This window comes from Zeugodacus cucurbitae, chromosome 6, assembly GCF_028554725.1.
Source record: "Zeugodacus cucurbitae isolate PBARC_wt_2022May chromosome 6, idZeuCucr1.2, whole genome shotgun sequence".
Taxonomy (NCBI): Eukaryota; Metazoa; Arthropoda; class Insecta; order Diptera; family Tephritidae; genus Zeugodacus; species Zeugodacus cucurbitae.
In genome coordinates this window covers 16,134,297-16,157,696 of record NC_071671.1, presented here as the reverse complement: position 1 = coordinate 16,157,696, position 23,400 = coordinate 16,134,297, and the positions used below count along the sequence as shown (strand labels likewise).

At 29.9% G+C, this 23,400-nt stretch overlaps 1 protein-coding gene and 1 long non-coding RNA gene across 2 annotated transcripts; one reads left to right on the top strand and one right to left on the bottom strand.

Annotated features, from left to right (window-relative positions):
- The first annotated feature begins 167 nt into the window (after positions 1 to 167).
- Positions 168 to 22,846, top strand: LOC105213240 (uncharacterized). The gene is made up of 4 exons (XM_011185924.3): positions 168 to 1,237; positions 19,317 to 20,673; positions 20,774 to 20,958; positions 21,037 to 22,846. The coding sequence occupies exons 1-4, from the start codon at positions 935 to 937 to the stop codon at positions 21,148 to 21,150; spliced, it is 1,959 nt and encodes a 652-aa protein (XP_011184226.2). The 5' UTR covers positions 168 to 934; the 3' UTR covers positions 21,151 to 22,846.
- On the bottom strand, positions 15,454 to 16,351 carry LOC128922491 (uncharacterized). Its single transcript, XR_008471708.1, has 3 exons — positions 16,162 to 16,351; positions 16,023 to 16,104; positions 15,454 to 15,957 (listed from the first exon to the last, which is right to left on the bottom strand). It is a non-coding gene; the product is annotated as an uncharacterized LOC128922491 (long non-coding RNA).
- Positions 22,847 to 23,400: the final 554 nt, after the last annotated feature.

Sequence of the window (23,400 nt, the reverse complement as noted above, 5' to 3'; positions counted from 1 at the left end):
CTACATCAAATAATCAACACTGTGGCGCATTCCATTTCGTTCCAATAATATTCATTTTCAAAACAGTATTGCGTTTTTTGCTTGGGAAAAATATATAAAATGAACATCACACTTCATAAGTTTAAGTATTCTCTATTATGTTTAACGTAAAATTTTATTAGTTTTTAATTAAGTTAAACCTAAAAGAAGATTTATAGGAACATATTATTTTCCTTTGTTATTACTAATAGGGAATTTATTTTTGGCCTACTGCTATTAAAGTGTATTAACAACACTGACAAGCGAGTTCATTTTCATTTCTCGTTGCTTCATATGTGCGTGTTGTTGGTGTAGTGCGGATCGTCAAAGTTTCATATTTATATGTGAAATCTCTAATCTTTACATAAAAAGTGCTCATTTAATATTAATTTGTGACTAAATGAGAAGTTTAAGAGTTCGAGTATAAAAAATATAATTTTAAAAATACTTATTAATATAAACAAGTGTTTTAAAGCAAATAAAGGTTAAGTGCCAAGAAAAGAGTGGAAGGGATAACGATTAAAAAATCACGTACCAATCAAAGAAAAACCTTGGGGTGAAAAGAATCAAAGTAACAAAGTATACCTAAGGGATTGAATGAAAAGCATAAAAACTCTAAGATAATTACAAAAGGAAACGCAATTCAGCATTACATAGTACATATAAAAAGGAATTAAAACTATAAGTTAATACCAATCTAATTCAAAAGTTAGCATATATTTGACGAGCTACAAACTTGTTGCGATTTGTAACGAAAATAAATAAATAATTCTATAATAATATTGTAAAAGTTTAAGAACATATAAATTGCACTGCCTGTGTTGTGTTTAAAAATTATAAATACGTCTAAACTCCTGTGTTAGACAAACGTTATAAACTTACTTCGTTAAGGAAGCGCATAAGCACTGCCGTGAAAATGCAGATTTCTTGTAAATGCCTAAATTTCATTGCCACTAGTAATAGTCAGGCGGCAAATAGCAATGTTGGATTCATTAGTGCTAGCATCAATAATGAGGCAACTAATTCACAAAATGCACGAAACACCGCAGAAGATGATAGTAGCATGCCACTAGCGCAACAACCTATTGGCAGCTGTAATAATGCCGGCAATACCAACAACAATTCAAACAACCTGTGTACAACATTAATGCATGCGTTCTTGCAGCGTTATCCACGAACGTTCATCTTCTATTCACAGTACATGGAATTCTTCAAACAGGTGCGTACTTTTGAAATTAGAAATACATATTGAATTTTTGTATTTTAAAAAATTACTGTTATTTTATGTTTTATGTTTTATTCTATTTTCTTTTTATGTTTATATTATAAACCATATTTGTACAATAAATATTATATTGGAAATAACCCAATCAGTATTTAGAGCATTGTGTTTAGATCTGGTCAAACAAGTATATCCATACATATGTTTGAACATACTATTACTTATGTCACCAAAAGAAGGCATTCCATATTGATGACAATCAATGTTTATGAAAAATTATATTTCTTCGATAAACCCTCTTGAACACTCTCGCCATTTACAACCTATCACTTATAACAATCTTAAATTGTGATTATAAATTGCTTAAAAACTAACATTAAAAATAAATACTTATTTACATATGTACATCGTGTTGTGCAGGTCGGAAACACTTGATTGTATACACATAGATAATTGTAAGTGAGAAGAGAAAAGTTATTTTGGCACGTACACTTTATATTATAATAGTTGATATGAAACACTCCTGCTAGTATATTCCTACTCATTCGTTTCCCACAATACAAATGAATCATTTGGAATCTCCTTAAAACTTGAAGGTCGCATCATTCCTATGATAGCGAATACTTTTAAGGATTGTTTTTACACGTTAACCTAATTGTTTTAATAAAATGTATGAATACAAATCCGAAAAAGTGCATACATACACACTATAATTTTTATATCTCTCGACGCCCTCTCTATTTTCAAACTGTGCAAAAAATGACCAAACACTAGGCTCAATTTACCTGACTTTGACTTTACATACATATTTACGAATAGATGCGAGTACATATTCTTATCTACTAGCAAAATAAAATATATAGGCAAGGAAAAAAATAAGTCAAATGTGCCGTAATACTCGTACCTACAAAAACAGCTGCAACAACTTGTTTACCCCTTTTGGCTTGTTGGTCGGGCCAAAACAAGACTTCAGAAGATTTTCGAAAATAAAAATGCAAAGCAAAACAAGAACGAATAACAACAATATAAAATATATAGTATATGTATGTATGTATGTATATAGTAGATAAATATTATGTGCATATGTATACCAACAAAGCACAGTGTAGCGAAGCAAATAAAGTTACGTCGCGCCAGAGACCGGCCACCTAAAAGGCTAGCTGATCTGTCTGTCCCGCTGACGAGTCGAACCGTCAAAATGTTTTAAGCCGTCGCTCACTGGTCTCATGTCAGTCCAACTTATTGCTTACTGGCTATGGTGTTGCTATTTTTATTTGAAATTTGTGGAAGTGAAAAGTGTGGTGGCGTGATGGGGTGGTAGTTTGGAGTGTGCTATTGTGGCGACGTTGTTACGTTGGTGCGCATTTCCAACCATTCGTATACATATTGTTACATTTTTGGTATGATGACGCCATCCCTACACAGTCGATTCAGTATTAGATAGCCAAGCGTTTTGTGTGTAGAACAACAACAATAGGGGAAAATGTAAGGTGCCTACCGTTGGAAATATCGGGATGTGCGCTATGTAGAAGAGCGCCGGTGTAAACGAAATGGAGTGTGTGCGGAACCCGATTTACTGGCCCTACCCACATTTACAAACAACATCTACACATGCAATGTAATTTATGCAAGAATTGGAATAATAGTAAACAGGAAAAGAAGAAATGTAATAAAATCGACAACAGAATTAAGTACAATAGTACTTATGTAGATAATAATATATAATGAATGATTATAGATATCGAATGTGCAAACCAACGAAAAATATACGTAAATAATTTTAAATAAAAATAATTCCTTTTTACTTAAAATGGAATAAGCTTAAATTTAAATTTGTTTATAATAGCTTTTTTTAATGAACACATAAATACAGCATTTGTGTCATTCTATTCCAAGTAGAAAAGAGTATATTATCAGCGGTTTTTTGTAATCAATTGACTTTAATCTAATGTTTGTTTTCAACCGGTGTAATCAAATTTTGTACAAATTAATTTGTAAGGTCATTAGATAATTAGAAGGAAAAAATATGTTTAGGTTAAGCTCTTTTGGTGGAATTTTTATCACTACATATGATTAAAATATATATATATATATAAGTATTTAACAATAAATACGCAGCAATACGATGTCTGTGCATAAATATGTATGTATGTACATATATGCAATATGCTTCTACAATCTACCCTCCATTTTCGTTTATATTCATATAATTCTATAGACATTTATGTATATCTTATCGTAAAATTTCGATAAACAAATTGTTTATAAAATTATTCACTGATAGTAAAAATAGCATATGAAAAACGTTTTTCTCAATCTATTAATGTTGAAAAATAAAGCAATCACATTTATGGTTGATGTCGTTGCCCTCTGGTTATACAAGCATGTGTACATATGTGTGTATGTATGTATTTGTTCGCAATCTTTATACTTTTCTTTTAGTTATTTGAAAATAGAGGTAAAGTAATATTAAAATATTAGTATGAAAGAATATATGTATGTACATATATTATAAAAAAAGAAAATGCAAACACTCGAGATTCCTACGCTTTATTATCAAGCATTTGAAAATTTTTGTAAACAAGTACATTTTATTTAACAAACTAGAATGTAGTGTAGTCTACAGAGTTAAATACTAGCAGATTATATTTGTATATACATATGTGCTATTGTATTGTGATAAATAATTGCAAAAAATAACATTTTCATTTCCATATACTAACTTTATACTTATGTATTTACATTATCCAATTGTATTCATATTTACATATATTTAGTAAGTACATATGTAGATATAAAAGCTGGTACAGATGTAAATATTTTCATCATTGCTTCTAGATTGTATACTGAGATTTTTTCTATTTTGAATATTCACTTTAATTGCTATCGAGATTTCAGGATTTTAAAGAAACCAAACTATAGTTTGTTAGTTTGTATAAAGAATTCTCAACAAGCAAAAATCTCTCTAAAATATCGCACAATTCCAGAACATCTCATAATTCGTTTATTAATCTAATTATTTATATATTATATATTTTTTTAACAAAGTTATTGACAATTAAATTTCTCTCAAAACAGTATTTTAGTAAGTAAAGGTGTAAATTGTTTCCTCATTTTTAAAAATAAACTTTCATTGACGACCACCCTTTTAAAACAAATAAATACATTTTTCTACATACAAAACAAGTACATTACGCGCTATGCAAGCAAATCTGAACATTTTTTTTTTTGTTATATGTATTTTATACAGCACGTTGCACCGACTGCACTTTTGCTTCCGACCATATTAAAACTTATTGTTGTCGGCTGGCTGTTGGATTATAAATAAACTTGCGCATTATACTACAGCTTAAAGTTCGCTATATTTGTTTAAACTATAAATACATATTTATGAAAGTGCGCACACCTATATTGTACATTTTCCCCCTGTTGTTGTAGAGGAAAACAAATTGTTGATAAAAGAAATAACATTATGGCAGATGATATGAAAAAGTAAGGTTAAATTTGTTGAGAATGACGTGAATTCACGTTTATATCAGAGATGAAAATGAGGTTTTAAACTTGTTGGACACTTCATTTGTCGAACAACATTATGACGCACCCTGAAAGAAGAACAGAATATATACACGAATTAACAAAAGTAAATTTAATTATTCAAAGTACTGAAAATATTTTGTTTTAATAAAAAAAATAATAATTTGAAGAATTTGAAATATAATTATACTTATTATAATTATACATCGATATTTTTTTATTTGAATGGAATTCTTGATTCAATAATTATGTTTTGTAGTTTAATTTCTAACCTCAAAGAACTTTATAAAAATCGATAAGTAATACGCTTAAGTAAATCAAGGTGAAAATATTATAAAACAATTAACCAATAGATGGTGTTATATAGCTTTTGAACTATCATGATCTTGATCTTATTTTTCTACTATGGTTTATACCACAAATAATGTAGATACATATACAATTATTTATATATTTTATCTACAGTTTTAACTTAACTAAAAAATATTTCCGTAAAATCGTAAAATTTCCTACGACATTAGCAAATCATTGTTGTCATCGGACTACAAAAATGTTTTAGGAATGCCACACGTCTATACAAACGAAAAAAGACATACAATAAAAACGAAAAAAAAACATATGCACGCGCCAAATGTTGTTGCTAATATTTGTCGTTACCGAAATTTTCTTATATAATTTTGGGTTATTTTATTTTACTTAAACGAAGCCTATAGTTTTGTATGGTACTCGTATACACATGAATATGTTGAATGAAAATATATTTATTTTTTTATTATATTACAGATATAACTTGAAAAATGTCATAACCAATTTCATTAAATTGAATTTTGGATTTCGAATCAGATTTAATATTTCATTCTTACTCACATTTGCTCAAAAAAACAAAGAAAATATAATAGTTCCCAGCATCCAGTTTTAAAATAAAGGGCAATCGAAAGTTGGCATGCCCGAGGTCGCTTGCTATCATGTTATATGTTTATAGAAAGTTACTATTTTTTGTCATAAAATCTACTTTTATACTCGTTATCAAAATTTATATTAATAGAAAATAAATTTTTGGTCACTAAATCTAATTTTCTTAAGAGATTGCACAATTATAATGTCATGTTTTCACGCTCTGTTGTCATTAGTGTGCTTACATAAACATTTGTGCGTATCATTTGGCACAATATTGTTATATTTAGCTGGCGCCGCTTATGCTCCATTACTTGCAAATACATAACATGCATTATTTTAATCAATAATAATTACTTGCTGCGAGGCGATTACCCCAAAGCGCGGTAGACTGGCAGAAAATCAATTGGTTGCGCAGTCGTTGAAGATGCAGTCAACACAAACGCCATGGTACTGATAAGCGACGAGAGTACCTTGAGTTTGCTTGTTTGTTCAGTACTCAAATAGTTTTTAGTCTACAGACATACAACAATAATAAGTAGACGCCTTTTGTGAAGTAAATAATATATATTTTTTTTAATTTTTTTGCAATTTTTCAAATCTTATTGTTATAGTATGTATATTTGGAGGATTTATAAATATTGACATTTTTTATTTTAACTTCAAATATGTTTTTCTGAAAGCATTGAAGGTTTTTTTGTTTTTAATTTTTAATTTTAAAGTTAAAAGTTAATTTTTAAACTTTACTTTTGAAGAAATCGATTTTTGATGCATATAGTGACAATTCCTCAGTTTGTTACAGTAACTGTCCAGCCACTTGCACCCACATATACATATGTACATACATAAATTATCCAAATGTAGTGTATACACCATACTTTCTCAAGAAAAGAAAAACTCATTCACATAAATCAGCTTCGAAAGTGTATTTGTTCACATTTTTGGTAACTAAAGTCCTAACTCTTAATTAAATACGTTCATTCATATCTATAAATAATAGCAGTTATTAATAAATTGTTGTGTCTCGTTAATTTGCGCATCCTTTATTGCAAGTGTAATTTTATTTATGTATATTCCTCTTTCGGTTTGCGTCAATACATTTATGTACTTGCCCTGTTTGCATATTCGTCATAATCAAATTCATTTAATATAAGTAGCCCTAACAAAGAAATTATTAGTACTAATTAATGAAGCGTAGTGGCTTGCAAATTGAAAGCGTTTTAAAAATACTTAAAAACTATTATCAAATTCGTGTCTGCTATCGACTATAAAATAAAAGTCGTCTGTTAGCAATAAATAATCTATATGCAAACAACTTCAAAAATGATTATGTATGAGCACATACATACATATGTTTATAAAAGCACGAATATACATATGCATGTATGTGTGCATATAAACAAGCAGACAAGCACAAACAATAAAGCTTAACTGTTCGGCGATTAGTATTTAGTTTTTTGTATTTTTAATTTTTTTTTTCACCCTACCCTATTTCTGTGGCGTTGGCTTCTCTACGTTGTCAGATGGAGCGTGTAAGCGCTACACGTGCACTAGTTTTTTTTATATTTTTTATCAAAGAAATTATAATAAAAATGTGTTGAACATTTGTGTAAATAAGATTAAACTATTTAGGCAAACAAATGAAATATTTCTTGATTAAATAAACAAGATACGCAATTTATAATGAGTATAACAGATAATCGAGAAAAAAAATCGTATAAAAGTAGTTTGCAATTTTGTGTACCGAATTCATTTATAATTTAAAATAAGCAGACAAATTCTTATCTTTTTATGCTTTTAATAGCGATCCTCCAAGTTTTTTAGTTTCGGTAATTTTTAAGGAGAAAAAAATTAAAATTCCCATGAATAACGCTATAAAAGCAAATCTGTGTCGATACAATTTTGGAAATTTTTATAAAGAAATTACATACAATGCTCTTTTACATCACAAAATGCTTCCGTTTCAGTTTATTTTTTTCAGAGGTTTAACGTGTTCGTATCTTTTTTTCTTTAAAATTCCTCTTTACATCAAATTTTATTTAAATGCAAAATTTAATTACTTTATTGACAGTTTCGTCGTAACATACAATTTACGAATCAAAACAATTCAAAACAGCTGATCGCTGCGTTAACAATTAATCAAAAATTATAACGTACTCCAAACATACATACATTTATGTAGTTACTTTGTTTCTCGTTAATATAACAATTATTTGATTTTTTTAAATAAAATTTGAAAAAAAATTTAACAAAAATATTATAAATTAACATTTATCCATATAATAATGTTCGTACGTTTTTCTTATTTATTCGAAATATACTATTTACCTTTAGAAAATGTAACAATTATTGAAACAATATATCTCACTATCTAACAGTAAAACTTACTATCATATTTTATTTTCTCTTCTTCAGAGATGTCGACGTACGAGGGCTGATATACATATATATTTCTGGCCCAATAATGAAAATAGGAATATTTATCAACGAAAATGGTTTTATTTTTTTTTTTCAAAATATTTTATTTTGTTATTCAAAATATATTTATCAAGATTTATACACTTTTGCATGCGCTCACACCAATTTTCGAAGCAATTTTTTTAGCCTTTTTTTGAGCGATTGTTAAATTGTGCGGGATCCAACGAGAACAAACCTTTTTTACGGCCAGTGTTCATGCAATATCGAATGTATGCTGGTGGGAGAAATGCATAGGCATGCCTCTATCTGAAGGTATGTTACATGACGGTCTTGCATTATCAGTTCGCGTACGCCATCGATGTTTTCTGGCACAGCGGCTGTTTTTGCACGACCTTCACGGAATTCGTCTTTGAGCGAGCGTCAGCCACGATTGAAGTCGTTGTACCAGTGTTTCTCATAGCTATAGGATGGTGCTTCATAGCCCTACAAAGATTTTAGTTCATCGATGCACTCTTGTCGCGATAATCCACGTCGAAAGTTGTGAAAAATGATCGCACGAAAATGTTCACGAGTTAATTCCATTTTTTGGCCGAGATAAATTTTTTAATTCCCTGTAAATAAAACAATTCACAATGTTCAATCCAGTGATGTTATGCTAAAAAATGTCAAACTTTCCAATGGAAATGTCAGATTGCACCTGGCAACACTTAGTTGTGCCTAGGCCAGAAATATATATAGCAGCCCTCGTAACACTAAGATCTAGTGTCTATTGTAGAACATTAACAGCTAGTTTGATTTAGCCGTGTTGGAATGTTTTAGATCAATGAACAAATTAAACTTTTACAAGCTTTAGAATTTTACAGATTACTTCTTCAAATTTCTGGCAATATCTAACCTTCCAAATAAATTGAACGAATAACTAAACCTCATAAATTTCGGTGTTGTTTGCTTTTAGTTTAGCTAAAAATTTTAAAACTTTGGTTTTTTACTATAAATGAAAAAATATGTACTTTAAAGAAATTAATTTCTTAGCATTGCTTGATAAACTTTTATTTTCTCTTTTCTTCTTTCTTTATTTTGTTTAAATTTAATTTTCTTTTTTATTTTTTCTAATTTTCGTATTTTTTTTTTTCTTTTTTATATTATTTTTATTTTTTGGATTTTTTGGATTGTTTTTCTTCTTAAACACATACAATTTGCGCTAATATATAGATGTCCGTGCATACATATGTACATACAAAAAATATATGAGCATGATATTTATGTGTGCTTGAGTAAATTATTTGGTCTGAAATTTTATAAAGATTATTTTCGTAGTTCGTTTTGTGCTATCATTTGTTTACAAAAGTTTCTAACCAGAGAAATAGTAAAAAACAACAATAAAAACAATAATAAAAAATGCCAAAGCAAAAACAAAAAACAAAAAAACGTTACCAAAAGCATTTAAAATTAAATGAAAATAGTAGATAGACGGCAGACTACTCTAAAAAAGTAAAAAATAAATAAACGTGCCACTGTCTGTATGTACGTATATTTCTAAACTTATTTAACAAAGCAGAAGCGCACAAAAGCAAGACATCGCACACATGTATCTACGAGTACGACTTTTTATCGCGTCTCATTCGCTTATTAAAATGCAAAGAAATCATTAAAAAGAAACTAGCACATGAAGGTTTGTGAGCAGGGAGGGTCTGCATGCAAACATACCTTGTTGTACATATGTATGTGCTTCATTGGCACTCATATGTTCATACAAAAAAGATTCATAAATCTAATGTGTAGTGTTAATATGATTGAGACAAACAGCAACAATTGCAATGGTATGAGAAAAATATGTGCATGCATATATATATATATATAATATATAGAAATAAATAAATTGCATAATAAATTATGAATATATTGAACTCGAAATTAATTTTTTTTTTAACCAACGCATATCGATAAATAAGTGTACACTGCCGTGCAATAGTGCACCATAGTTTTTTAAGTCTTAAAAAATAATATGAACAAATTATAAAATTATATCGAAATTATAATATTACAATAATTTTTCCACAGAAATGACATTATATTCTATATATGAAATGATTGAGCAAAAAAATGATTGTTACGAAATAATAATAAAACAATAAAAAAAAAAATAAAAATTCGTTCAGACAGATCGTTGTTTTACATCCTCCACTCATCGACTTCAGCAAGAATAAATAAAATTAGTATTTCTATCGTCAGTGAATTGTTTTCATTTTTTTGTGATTTCATTTAAATATTTAAATAGTGTTTCATTAGCACACGGAATTTATTTTTATCCAGTATTTTTCAAAATACGACAACCTGCGTCACTCCAAATACTATATCTCGCGAACCAATTGTCCGACAGCTGAGGTTTGTACACGCGTATTTCAAAGGTATTTTCATCCTGCCTTATATATACAGTTGTGTTCAAAATAATAATTGTGCGTTTGTTAGAGTCTAATCATTGAAATTCGAAAAGAGACGAAATATTAAATATTATTGACAGATGAAAGTAAAGTCGTTCTTTTTGGAGGCACAGTCCACTGAAGACTGAATCCCACCCTAGACACACTACGATAACGGTAAATGGAGGGGATATTAGTTTGGGCTTGTCTTTTATTTTTATGTTGCTGTGCCCATAAATCGTATCCACACTGTCATTGATCAACATATCTACTTTGATATTTTGAATAGCACAATGTTACCTTATACAGAAAACGAAATGCCTCTGAAATGGGTCTTCCAGCAGGATAATGACCCGAAACATACAAGTCGGCTAGCCAAGGAGTGGTTTCATATCAAAGGGATTAAGGACATGCCTTGGCCTACACAATGGTATGTCCTCAATTCCATAGATAATCTATGGAGTGATAGTCAGAAAAGCAATAATCGCGAACTTTGGGTAAAAGTGAAGCATTCTTGGAAAGAAATACCTAAAACCCGTTATGAAGGCCTAGTCAACTCTATGTTTTATATAATAGGGGATTTTCGACCAAATACGGTATCTGTACGTAATTTTTATATTTACCTATGTTTCAGATACTTTTTAAAACCAGATGTGAAATACTAAATTTTTCTGAACAACGAATTTTCGAGTTATTTTAGTTTTATTATCGTTATTGTAAAAATTTTGTGGTTTTATATTAATAAAAGCCATATATAATAATATGTAAAATTAATGTTTCTGTTATGTTCGTACTCAATTTCAATACAGAAAAAAATGAATTAACTTTTTATAAGAAATTCAAATATTGTATTCTTCGCACTATTATTATTTTGAACACAGCTGTTCATATTTTCGTATTATACATTGTTTCGTTTAAGTAAATGGTTATAAAAAATGTAAGTTCGTTTTCGGATTTATGATTTTCTTTTCTTTTTTAATATAAGCACTAAAATGTAATCTTTGTTTTTATATTGGCAATGAGTAAATTCGTTTATAATAGGATTATAAATCAAAGATAGCACATTCTAGTTCAATTCTTTTGAGATATATTACTATTTTCAATCAGTTGACGTGTACTCCAGATATTCAAAGACTTTATGGTTTACCTCATTTTTAGTTAAAAACGTTATGTGGTGATATCTCGAAAGCTATGTGTAGTAAATAAATATGATAATCAGTATAAGGTCGATAGCTTGAAAAAACAAATGGTCTGCACCAAAATAGTGGAATCTTTTAAAATTCTTATAAAACTTTATAGTAGGTTTATCGAAATGACTTAGATTAGGAAGGAACGAGAACTACCATAAGACAGATTGTTATCCGTTTGTTTGTAAGCGAACGGCAAAAGGATTTTCGCAAAAATAAAACAATACATGTAAAGCAACAACAAAAACTGTCCTTGGATTTCACATTGTCCGTGTCAAAAAATTACATTTCAAAGATAGTAAATAAATTTAAAACAAAAATAAAAATAAATATATTATGAACGCTATAAAGATTTCTCAAAATCTCATCTTACAAGAATAAATGTTTGATTTTTGATTTGAAGCTTCATGTGAGTTGGGCATTAATTTGCCACTGGCTTGCAAACAAAAAGCTGGTCTTATATTGTTAAAGCGCGCAATTTGTTTTTATAAATAACCAAGCCTCCTATTGATCTTTCTGATCTGTATGCAGGCGTTACAAATGTCACGTTCTCGTTTAGGTATATGTATATGCACATAGATATATAGTATATGCAAATACTAATACTTTGTTATTTATTTCCATATGTTTATCGCAATTTGTTTTTTTTTCACCTCAAAAACAAACAACAACGACTCACAATCGTCTGTTGGTCTATAGATTAGTTATGAAGTGGATTTTAGTTGCAACACACACACACATGGAGATAGACAGACTTACAATAATTGACGGTTGCGCGTCATCTGGCACACATTTGTTGACAACAAATTCTCATGGTGATAACAAAATCATACGCACATGTGTATATACTCTTATGTATATTTCTCATTTATTGTAAATGTATTATGTACATATTCAATAGTGTATTTGTGCATGTTTGAGTTAATGCAATTACATGTGTTACTGATTGTTGATAATACTATTCCAAAGTACATAGGTATTTGTATTTGTATTCGCCACTTTAAGCTAAAAGCAATTATTCAATTTATATATTTGATTGCAAATATGTATATACAGAAATATATGAACATATATTCATATGTTCATTATATAATCGCAACTGTGGCTTAAGATAATAAGAACGCCTGGGTCGACTAAGACACAACAACGCTGTGTAAAAAATTGCTTTAAGCTAAACAATAATCGAATTGTTTTTAATTTTTAGACTGAAATGAAATTTACCATCGTTAAAAAATAGGCACCAGTGGAACTTGTCCAATTGATTTTTCTAAACTTATTTTACCTAATATCTTTGTTAAATATAAAGTTTTTGACTCATGAATTCTTGTAAAATCATTGTACTCTCAATATTAACGGTTTTTATCTCATTTTCAACATAGTTTGATCTTAACAATATTCTATACAACATTTTGTGAAAATAGTATATCTTTATTCTCGAGGAGATGAGTCCAATTCTACATTAAAGCAACGATCTGTTTGAAATGACTATTTCATTTCAAATTAAGTTCAAATTTTTCGCAGCAGTATTTTTCTATTAACGTGTTTTTAAAATACAGTCTCTAAAATATCAAAAAGTTCCTTAGTATAGCTTTAGAAAAAATTGTTATAAAATTTTGTGAAAAAATTCAATATTTTTAGCCAACAACTTCCTAAAAATCTATTCTTAATTTGCATATTTTCTCACATAGCAAAAGTGTGGACATTTAGCTAACTGACTAAATTAAGCTGCTGTTTGAAAAATCTTAAACAATTTATTTCCTTACTCTAATATTAAAACAGTGTATATATGTACATACAATTTCTTATTTTATTTCACATGTGTTTAATTATTATCTCCATCTTAAAAACAAATTTTATATTACTTTTTGTATACTGTAACAGTCACGTGTTTACTCAAGTCTGCGGCCGACTTTAATTTGCGCTAATAACCTGTCGTCGTCAAACCACTTCATACTTCTAACCTTCCAGACATTTTTTTGCCATATTTAATAATTATAACTAACATAGTTATTTGTTATTTAATTTGCGACAAAAAGGTGTCTGTCCATATATATCAATTGTTTCATAAGTTTCAAGATATGTAACGATTAAAAGTTATTTCACATTTTTTACATATGCGCCCACATAACTTTGAATATTTGTATCGTATACGTATGTATATGTGTATGTTTGTTAGTGCGTGTGTGTGTGTGCGTTAAATTATATTTCTTGTTTTGCAAAATTTAATGCAATTTGCTTTGTGTTGTAATTTCATTATTATTGTAACATGTTTATATCTTGAAATAACAACACATACAGTTGCGTGAAGAAATAATACATATAAAGTATAGTCGTAAAAAGAAGGGAAAATAAATATAAAATAAGAGGGTAATATTAAGTTAAGAAGTTTAAAATTTGGTATTTAAAATTCACTGTACAAGCATTTTCATAAAAAGATATTGAATATTTTACATTTCGATCGTACCTTTTGTCACCTTAAAAACGTGTTTCAAAACCAAAATCGAGTGAAATATATAAATTATGTAAAATAAATTCCAAAAATCTAAAATCAATAAAATATAACATTTATTGCTAGTATAAAAATGTAAAGCTATAAAATAAGATCTTAATGTCGCTTAAAAGATAAATAACCAATGAGATTTCAGTTTTAATACTAATTTTTGCTCAGACCAATTATTAAGAAACTGTTTAATTATACACTTAATACAACTAGTGTTCGCACTACTATAATTTTCCTCGCGATTGTATACATACTAAATGTATAATTATTTTTATGTGCATATTTTTTTGTTTAATTGCTTGCACTTGTATGCATTTCGATAACAAATTTGCACAACAAAGCAGCTCTTTAACAATATTTTGCACACGCATACACTGCGTACATGTGTATGTACTTACGTGCATGTAATATATAAAATTGCCTTTAGTCATCCGACACAACGATGCAATGCACAAATGGCAAATAATACAAGTAGGGAAGCGTTAACTTCGGGCATGCAGAACCACAAATTGCAGATATTTAAGGAATATTAATGTTGCCATGAATGTTGTGAAGTATGAGGCAATATGTGAATACAGGCAATAAATTGCATTCTGGTAAAGCCGTTCCCACAATTGGTGAATTTTCATCCGAACAAAGACTTAAAAAATATTTACAGCAACACCTTCGTAGTTTTGCGTTTATTACACACTTCTGGGAATGAAATTTGTGACAATATGGAATATTGTTTAATAATTTTCATAATACACGGCGGTCGCTAGGGACCAGATCCAAAGGATACAGTGGATGCATAATCAATTCATGAAATATATAACTAAATAATTTTCCGGTATTAAAAACTATTGCTGAGTCAACACAGCTATTCTCCACAGTTGCTAGAATACAAATATAGTTACAAATAGTTGCATACACACTCCACTAAAGCTAAACTGGCTGCATTTTGGTTATTCATGCTTGCTTCTGCATGCATGTTTTGACATTAGCGTTCAATGACTTTTTCTTTTGTTGTGGCAGTTAACTGTTGCATGTAGAAATAGTGTTGGATAGCAGCGTTAGAAATTTAATTAACATTACAAATATAAAATCACATGTAAATATGTATATTTTTTAAATTTTTGAAATCCTTTTGTTAAAGTTATGAAACAAGTATTTGAACGAAGTTGCAATATGTAACGGTTCTGTAAAAGAATTACCAATTCTAACGTAGCATTAATACTGCTAATACCTGTATGTATGTATATATATATGTTGTTGTGTTTTTCGATCTAAATATTCCTGATTGCATAAACAGTTCTGAAGAAAACAGTCGATTTAGCAGTCCTGCTTTGTATTAATATTTCCGCTTACGTAGTATTCAATGTCGTGGGAACGGAACTTACGTATATACGTAATATATAAAATTATAAAAAAAAAGCTCATCTTGTTCTTTTTATTGCATACAACCTCTTTATTTTGAACACAACTCATGGTTATTGAAGAGCTTAATCTTACGTAATATAACTGTATGCTATGAAATGGTGTTTTTAAGTTATTAAAAATATGCCTTTTTTGCTTAACAAATTATGATGAATTATATAGTATATGGTGCTCCAATTATTTGCTGTTCCTGATATAATATTTACGTACATAAGTATTTACATAACTTACAAACTATCTGACCAAACCAAAGTCGAAATTTATTTATTGTTGTTTAGAATGGAAACAATTTTGAACATAGATTATTGTTCGAATAAAATGACGTCAGGTAAAAAATCCACAATGGTTCTGAAATATTATTAGAAAATATATATTTACGTCAATTCCAAAGGCTTTTGCATTAAAAAATATACCAACATAAATTGATCCGTCATCTACAACATTTTAGCATAAAACCATTTTTTTGTCAAACGCAAATACAAATTTGTATGTATTCTTGAAAAAGAAAGTATTATTTATTAGCCATTATAAAAAATCATATATGTATTTTACCGTCTTCATCAGGGTTATAAATATCCAAAACGGCGTGTTTTTTAATTCATTTCATCGTAGCTGTATAGCAAATTAAGCAAAGAAATTACCGCAGTGCGAAATATTTCATTTGTCTTCATATGCTTTTACATTAAGCAAAATAAATATCTAAATATGCAAGCAAAAATCAAATAAATTTGTCAATAAAAACAAAAATGATTGTGACGCGCGCCTTTATAAAGACACAAACCATGTCTAAAACGCCAAGTATGCGATAAATTTCAAGATATAGACGCATGTGTTCACATAAATATATATGTGTAGACATACGTACAGAGTATAATACTTTATAGTTTTAAACACCCGCTACCAGCACAATGATGGGTTCACTACAATTTATTTTGTTTTTGTACAAAATTGAAAACAAACCAAATTCACAAACAAAGTAAAGCACTGTCTTGCTGCATGATCAGCAAGCCATTCTGGTTCTATGCTACAAATAAAAACAAAAAATGATTTTATACCATTTTTTCTTTGAATTTAAATAGAACAGCAAATAATTATTCGCAATAACAGGGAGGTAACACCAACGAACTATATTTTCGTTAGTTTTTATATGTTTGAGAGAGCTGTAAAATTTTTTATACAATAATTTGGCGCTTTGATAAAACTTTTGTTTGTAGTTTGGAGGATCTCACTAGTTTCAAACACTTTTTTATATGGTTCAATGGTTATTTTGTATAACTTAGAGTAATTTGTCGTCAAATGCTACCGAATTACACGGAAAATGACAATTGTTTGTATGAATAGATGTTTGGATCAAAATCACTGTAATTTTACGAATATTTTGTAAACTCAATTAACAATAAACCAATAATATCTCATTTGAATCAAATTAATTTAAAATTTTTAAACGAATGCATTCAGTGATTTTATTTTTCTTGATTTTTTAAATGATTTGCTTCTTTAAACAACGTACCTGTTCATGAACCCATTAAGTTTTATCTCAACAGATTGGCAATTGCTTATTTCAAAGTTGTCGTTCAACTAACAAACTAAAACAGCTGGGTGGCGGTTTTAAATAAAGTAAAATATCATATAAATTGTGGTTAAAAAGTTATTCAACCAAGTTGATGATTACAGATTAATACGATAAAGATAAATTCGAAATTTTCATTTCGACAAATTCTATTGCATTTTCGTAATTCGCACATTGATAGATAGTCGAGAAAATGTCATTTGTAAATGGTAAATTCGATAGTCTATGATAACAATTTACGAAATGAAAAGAATGCAGAGAAAAAAGTTAATTATAACAAAATTTTTATGTATATATTGATATTTACATTTATGTATATAAATGTATATTATTGAGTATGAAAATCCATATTTTCTTATTAAAGTTTATCCTTACATTTCTTAAGAGTCCGTCAACAGTTTTTCTAACATATAAGTAGAACTACCTTGTGACCAAAGTTCCGCTAGCTCACTTTATAATTTATAAGTATATAAATTTTGAAACAAGTGCTGTTCATGCTAATGCATTGACCAAAAACAGAAAAAAACTTGTTTTTGGCTCTTTGCCTTTTTTAAAAAGTAAACAATTGTCACTCTGTGTAGCTTGAATGCTCGTGCTCGCGCGTGTACCACTCAAAATGGAAACGAATGCCTAATTAATTATTTGTAAAATGCAATCAAAACAAATTAAAATGTTTTCTGCAAAAATTCAAATTGCTTACCAGCACTTGGATATGGGTTCATATCTACAAACATATGTATTTATATAGAGAAAGAAACGCTGTCATATTGAAAAAAAAAAAAATAAACTAAAAAAATCGTATGGCAAATATGTTATGTACAAAAACAAAAAGTTATTACAACATTGAACTTGTTCTTATATTTGTAAACTACTACAACTACTTAAGCATTTTTTCATATCAAAATAATTTTATTATTTATATAGTTGCAAATAATTTTAAATGCAAGTGACAGCCCACACTACTGCTGCAATTTGTTAGCTAAATATGTACCATTATTCGAACTTTTGACTAGCCGCATTACTAAAAAGTTCAACTTAGACCGATCTACGTTAATTTAATAGGCGCATAGCTACATACATATGTATATATATTATGTGTGGTTAGAATGATCAAATGCTATGTTTGTTGATCAGCCAGTTGGCGCGTGTTATTTTTTTTATCATACTTTCTATTAATGCCCAACTATGTATGTACATATGTACACTTTTATTATTAGTTATGTGCAAATGTGTGAATGTAGTGAAAACAATATGGGCAGCTTAATTTGCGAAATACAAAAACCACAAAGTGGAAAAACATTTTGATCTATGTGTATTAAGGTCTGATCAGCAAAAGGCCTTCAACCAATTGACAATGAGTACGGGCCAAATTTAACAATTACCTTATTTGAAATAAATTTTATTACTCCTCAGCAGTGGATATTTTAGATTTTGTGTATGTTCTTATTTTTGTTTTTAATTGAATGATAAATAAAACAAGTATCAAAAAGACCTTCATATGCTATTGAAAATTCACTGCATAAAAGCACAGCTTGCAAGTTGTGTTAATTTAATATTTTCAGAGGTTTATTGAAGTTCAAGCTCATATCTAATATTTAATCTTGTTCTTTCTATATTCCATAAATGATTATATACGACTTGTGGTTTATATTCTTGAAGAATTTAACACAGAGGCGCACGCAGGAGAGGTACATATTTGGATAGATTTTTTTTTTTAAGTAGTCCCCTCTCTTATTAGGTTTTATGTATACAACTCATAAACAATCAAGTCTTTTTAAACCTAACTTACTGTATACTTTCATATTGGTACCCTATCACCCACAGTGAAAATATGATAAAATGGATAATAATCTAGTCCCATACCAAGTTTATGTTAAAGCTTTATACCGTATATATCTGTCAATACGTGATATATTTTAACCAAATTAAGTAAGCGTATAATCTATCTTGGATATTATGTAGCTATACTATATATTATAGATTTTCGTTATTCCAGTGGACTTTATGCTGAATTTATGCCTAAAATTTTTTTTAAAATTAAATAAATGCTATGTTCAGTCTTTAAACATAAATTGAAATTAAGGAATTTTATTTTAGCAAACTTTTTTAAACGTGCTCTACCTCTCTATTCCACTAGGCCATTGGTCCCATAACGGATCTCAACATCCATACGTTAAATCAGCGAGATTTGGTTTACAGCATAACACTGGAGGTGCCAACTGGACAAGAACAATCACTCACGCATGCGTGGCAGCTAAGCATATGCATTAATTGCAATACAGCGCTTTGTGCTAAACGGTTGCCTACTCCACCGCCATCCGACACAGCAAATGGTATACCCGCCCCACTTACAATTAACCCACCGCAATTTCTTATTAATTGTTCGCTACTGACAAATAATGAGGAATTGGCACTGAGACGTGCTGATAAATCCTTTTCCGATACCTTCGGCCTACTCATAATGGACCATCCACAGTTGCAGTTGGAACAGACGAATGTAGGGCCGTTAAATAATTTCTCAGTTGGCTCTTTATCGACAACATCATTGTCACTGCAACTCGATATGAAGCAGCAACGTTTGCGTCAGCTACAACAGAACTTGCAACAACGTCTCAAACGTGAAATTGCCGAAACGGACGAACGTATACAACGCTATACGGAACAACAGTTTGCATTGTTAAAGAGTTTCCGCGAAAAATCCGAACAGGAGTATGCATTACTTGGACGCCTGATACAGCGAGTGCCAGAACAACAGGCAACCGATTTCTTAGATCGTGCGCCGCCAGCATTGGAAGTTATTGGTGGTGGTGGTAATTTTGCGTCACGTCGTCGCAATACGATTACTAGCCGTCGCGATGTCATGACATCGGTTACGACACCGACAACACCAACTACACCGAATCCTACAAGCGGTTTGCATATGCTTTCACTGCCGTTGAATACAACAACGGCAACTACAACAGCCAGTGCCATGGATACAACAATTACTCAGGGAGTTGGTGGTACAACTGTACTCACACCAACAACGCCAAACGTAGCACTAACGACAACAATTATCGGCAGCGGTAGCATAAATCGTCGTTTGTCGAACTTTGATACACCACCAGCGACACCAGAAGCCACACCCATGAGTGTGGGTAACAGTCCCACCTTCCGGCCGCAACAACAGCAACAATCATCATTGACACAACAACAATTTGTGCGTATTGCGGCCAACTCCTTTCAACAGCAGTTCCCAACGCCAACAGTTGAAGTGGGCGATGACTGTCTCTTCGAATTGGAGGGCATTGATAATGGTAGCGCGGCAAGCGGTGCGGGTGTGAATTCACAGTTTAGTGCGCTCGTATCAAATTTGTCACAAAAACTGCCATATCAACAGCAACAACGATCTCTGAACAATCACGCACATCCGCATCAGCATCAACATCACCACTATCACGGCAGGGATATGAGCGATGTGGACGAAAGTGAGGATGATGCTGCCGAAGCAGAAGGTAATATATTTTTATTGTTTGCTTTTTTAAGAAATGCTATAACTTAACAATAAATAAATTGCTAATACTAACTAACCTATTAATTTTCTTTTTATTATAGTTGCTGTTGACTTGGATAGTGCAATGCCCTTACCTACGCACGCGCGCCCAATCGTTGGCGGACAACAACGACCAGGTGCAGCTACCGCAGTTGATGTCATGAATTTTGCCAAAAGTCTGCCAATTGAAATAGCAAATTCACCCATGACTACAGGTCGCTCATACGTGAACGCGCTGCCCGAAGATGTTAGTCCATTTGATATATTATATATATATTTGTAATGCGTTTCTAATATGCCACCAAAAAAACTTTTTCTTTTATAGGAATTGGACAATACTGTCGACATCGCCGCGAGTATTAAAGCACTCGCCAAAAGTGTGCATGGTGAAGCTGTGTTCGGTGATTTGCCACGTCCACGCATGCGTTCACAAATTTAAAGTATGACAAGCACAAAATTAACTTGCGCACGGCGTAACAAAGTATATTGGTATTTACATGAACTACACTAGTTTGCTCAACGAAATAATAATCAAAAAAAAATTTAAGTTAAAGTGCTGGAGTCATCATTAACACATACTGTTTTTACACAAACACAATGCATATTTTCATAATTACGAGATAACGATTACATCCATTAGCATATTAAGTATAAATAAATTTAAGTAACTAACTTCTCTTCTATTAGCTTTATATTTCTATATGAATCGTTGTCATGCATTATATGAAATATTTTGTAAAAAAATACACAACAAATTGAGACAATTTTGCTTACGTATTTGAAGTACGTTAACTACAGCAACAAAAACATGCACATGTATAAAATTATAGCGTAAAGTATACTTTTATTGGCTGTCTCAAACTGTAACTTTACATATATTTAATTATAATAATTGAGACTGTAAAGCAAATATTGAATATTCGCATAAGTCAAATTGTACGTTTCTTCTAAACATCTCGCATGCTTTTGCACAATTATCTGCAATTAAACGTTTGTCGCGAACAATGCATTGTTATTAATACAAACAAAAATTATCTTTTTACATATGTAAGTTATTATGTTACCAATCATCGGAATGAATTCAAGTTTAATTTTTAACTTTAATTTGTAATAGCTTTAAGGTTGTGTTTTTATAGTATATGCCTTTTCATACAAACAATTTCGATAATGTAACATCTAATTAAACAAATTATTTGCAAATGCTTCTAAATAGGCGTAAAAAACAAGTGTATATATGTATATATATATTGAGATACAGACACATTTAAATTCATGAACATTTTTATATGGGTGTCGTTAATTTGCTAATAAGGCAACAAATAAAAAAATAAAATAAAATAACCGGTTATTGTACCGTATTAAGCCACTTTATAAAATTTTACTGAGTCGTTTGTTTGTTGGTTGCTGCATATATTGATTTTGTGAAAATTACTTTGTTTAAATAATGATTATGCAATGTTAGGCGTAATATACGAAAATATATACATATTTTTTATTTTGGTCATAAGCATACATGCAAGCAGACACAAACAATAATATGCCGAATAGCATGATTTTGCTATGCAAAAGAATATACTTATACATATAATTTGCCTTAATGCATATGCGCATATTTGATGTTGAGAAAATAAAAATGGCTTTTCCTATGCTTATCTACAAACATATATACATATATGCCTTATAATACAAATAAACATGTGTATATTGAATTAAATGCACAAGCTGGACAAAAAAGCAGTTGCTGATATACATATTATTACTATGCTTTACCTGTGGTACGCGTTACCAAAATTATTATGTACTGTTAGTGTGCTTGCTTATTCACTCTGTAATAATATATTTTGACAGAAACTACTTGTTATATCCTCTAAAATACGATATGCTAACAAAACAAAATGAAGCATGTTTAACGTTTATTTGAAATCAATTCTATAACTAGTGCCATTGACAAAACTACAGTGGTAGAGTTGGGACTAACTTTGCAAACTTTATTTCGACATTGAATATGCCACACTACATATTCTTATTGATTTGCTATGAGTGCACTCATGCATATTATTAATTGTAAAACCTATTGAACATACAGTACGTGGTTTACTGTTACAAATAAAAGTTTTATATTCAATATTAAAAAATGGTTTGATAATTTTCACTTTTTCGTCTAATATGGGAGTCTGGATCAGCGGTAGGTGTTAACATGTGCAATCGAATGGTTTCTCTGTGACCCTGTCTTCCGGTGGATTGTAGATGTTCACCTCGAGAACCGAGTGTTTTAGTATTGTTATAATATTAGTTTTTATTTAATACATAACACATGTGTATATTCATTTATTTGTGAACATTGTAGATATTCAGTTGAACTTCCCAAACTAGACTTCTGAGTTATGGAATTCAACAGTTCGAGTAAAGGATGTTCAACTGTATATATGTATATAGCACTCACCATTTTTATATAAAAAGACCTTAAGTAAGTCTTTGTTACGTCTCCGATAGTTACATATTTTACCGGAAGTGTAATATAATTGGATTAAGTACGAAGCTTATAAGTACGAATTCGTTGGCAGTTCGGAAATGCTACACATTCCATTGCATTGAATTTAGAAATTATCCAATCAGATGTCACAGAAATTATTGTATGATTATTTTTGCCGTAGTTAAAATATAAGACGCTATAAAAAATATATGAAAT

Bases quoted from the DNA above. Each gene is read 5' to 3' on its own strand.
- LOC105213240 (XM_011185924.3), top strand. From the start codon at position 935: ATGCAGATTTCTTGTAAATGCCTAAATTTCATTGCCACTAGTAATAGT. The intron at 1,238-19,316 runs GTGCGTACTTTT...CTATTCCACTAG, and splicing joins ACATGGAATTCTTCAAACAG to GCCATTGGTCCCATAACGGA. The intron at 20,959-21,036 runs GTTAGTCCATTT...TTTCTTTTATAG, and splicing joins TGAACGCGCTGCCCGAAGAT to GAATTGGACAATACTGTCGA.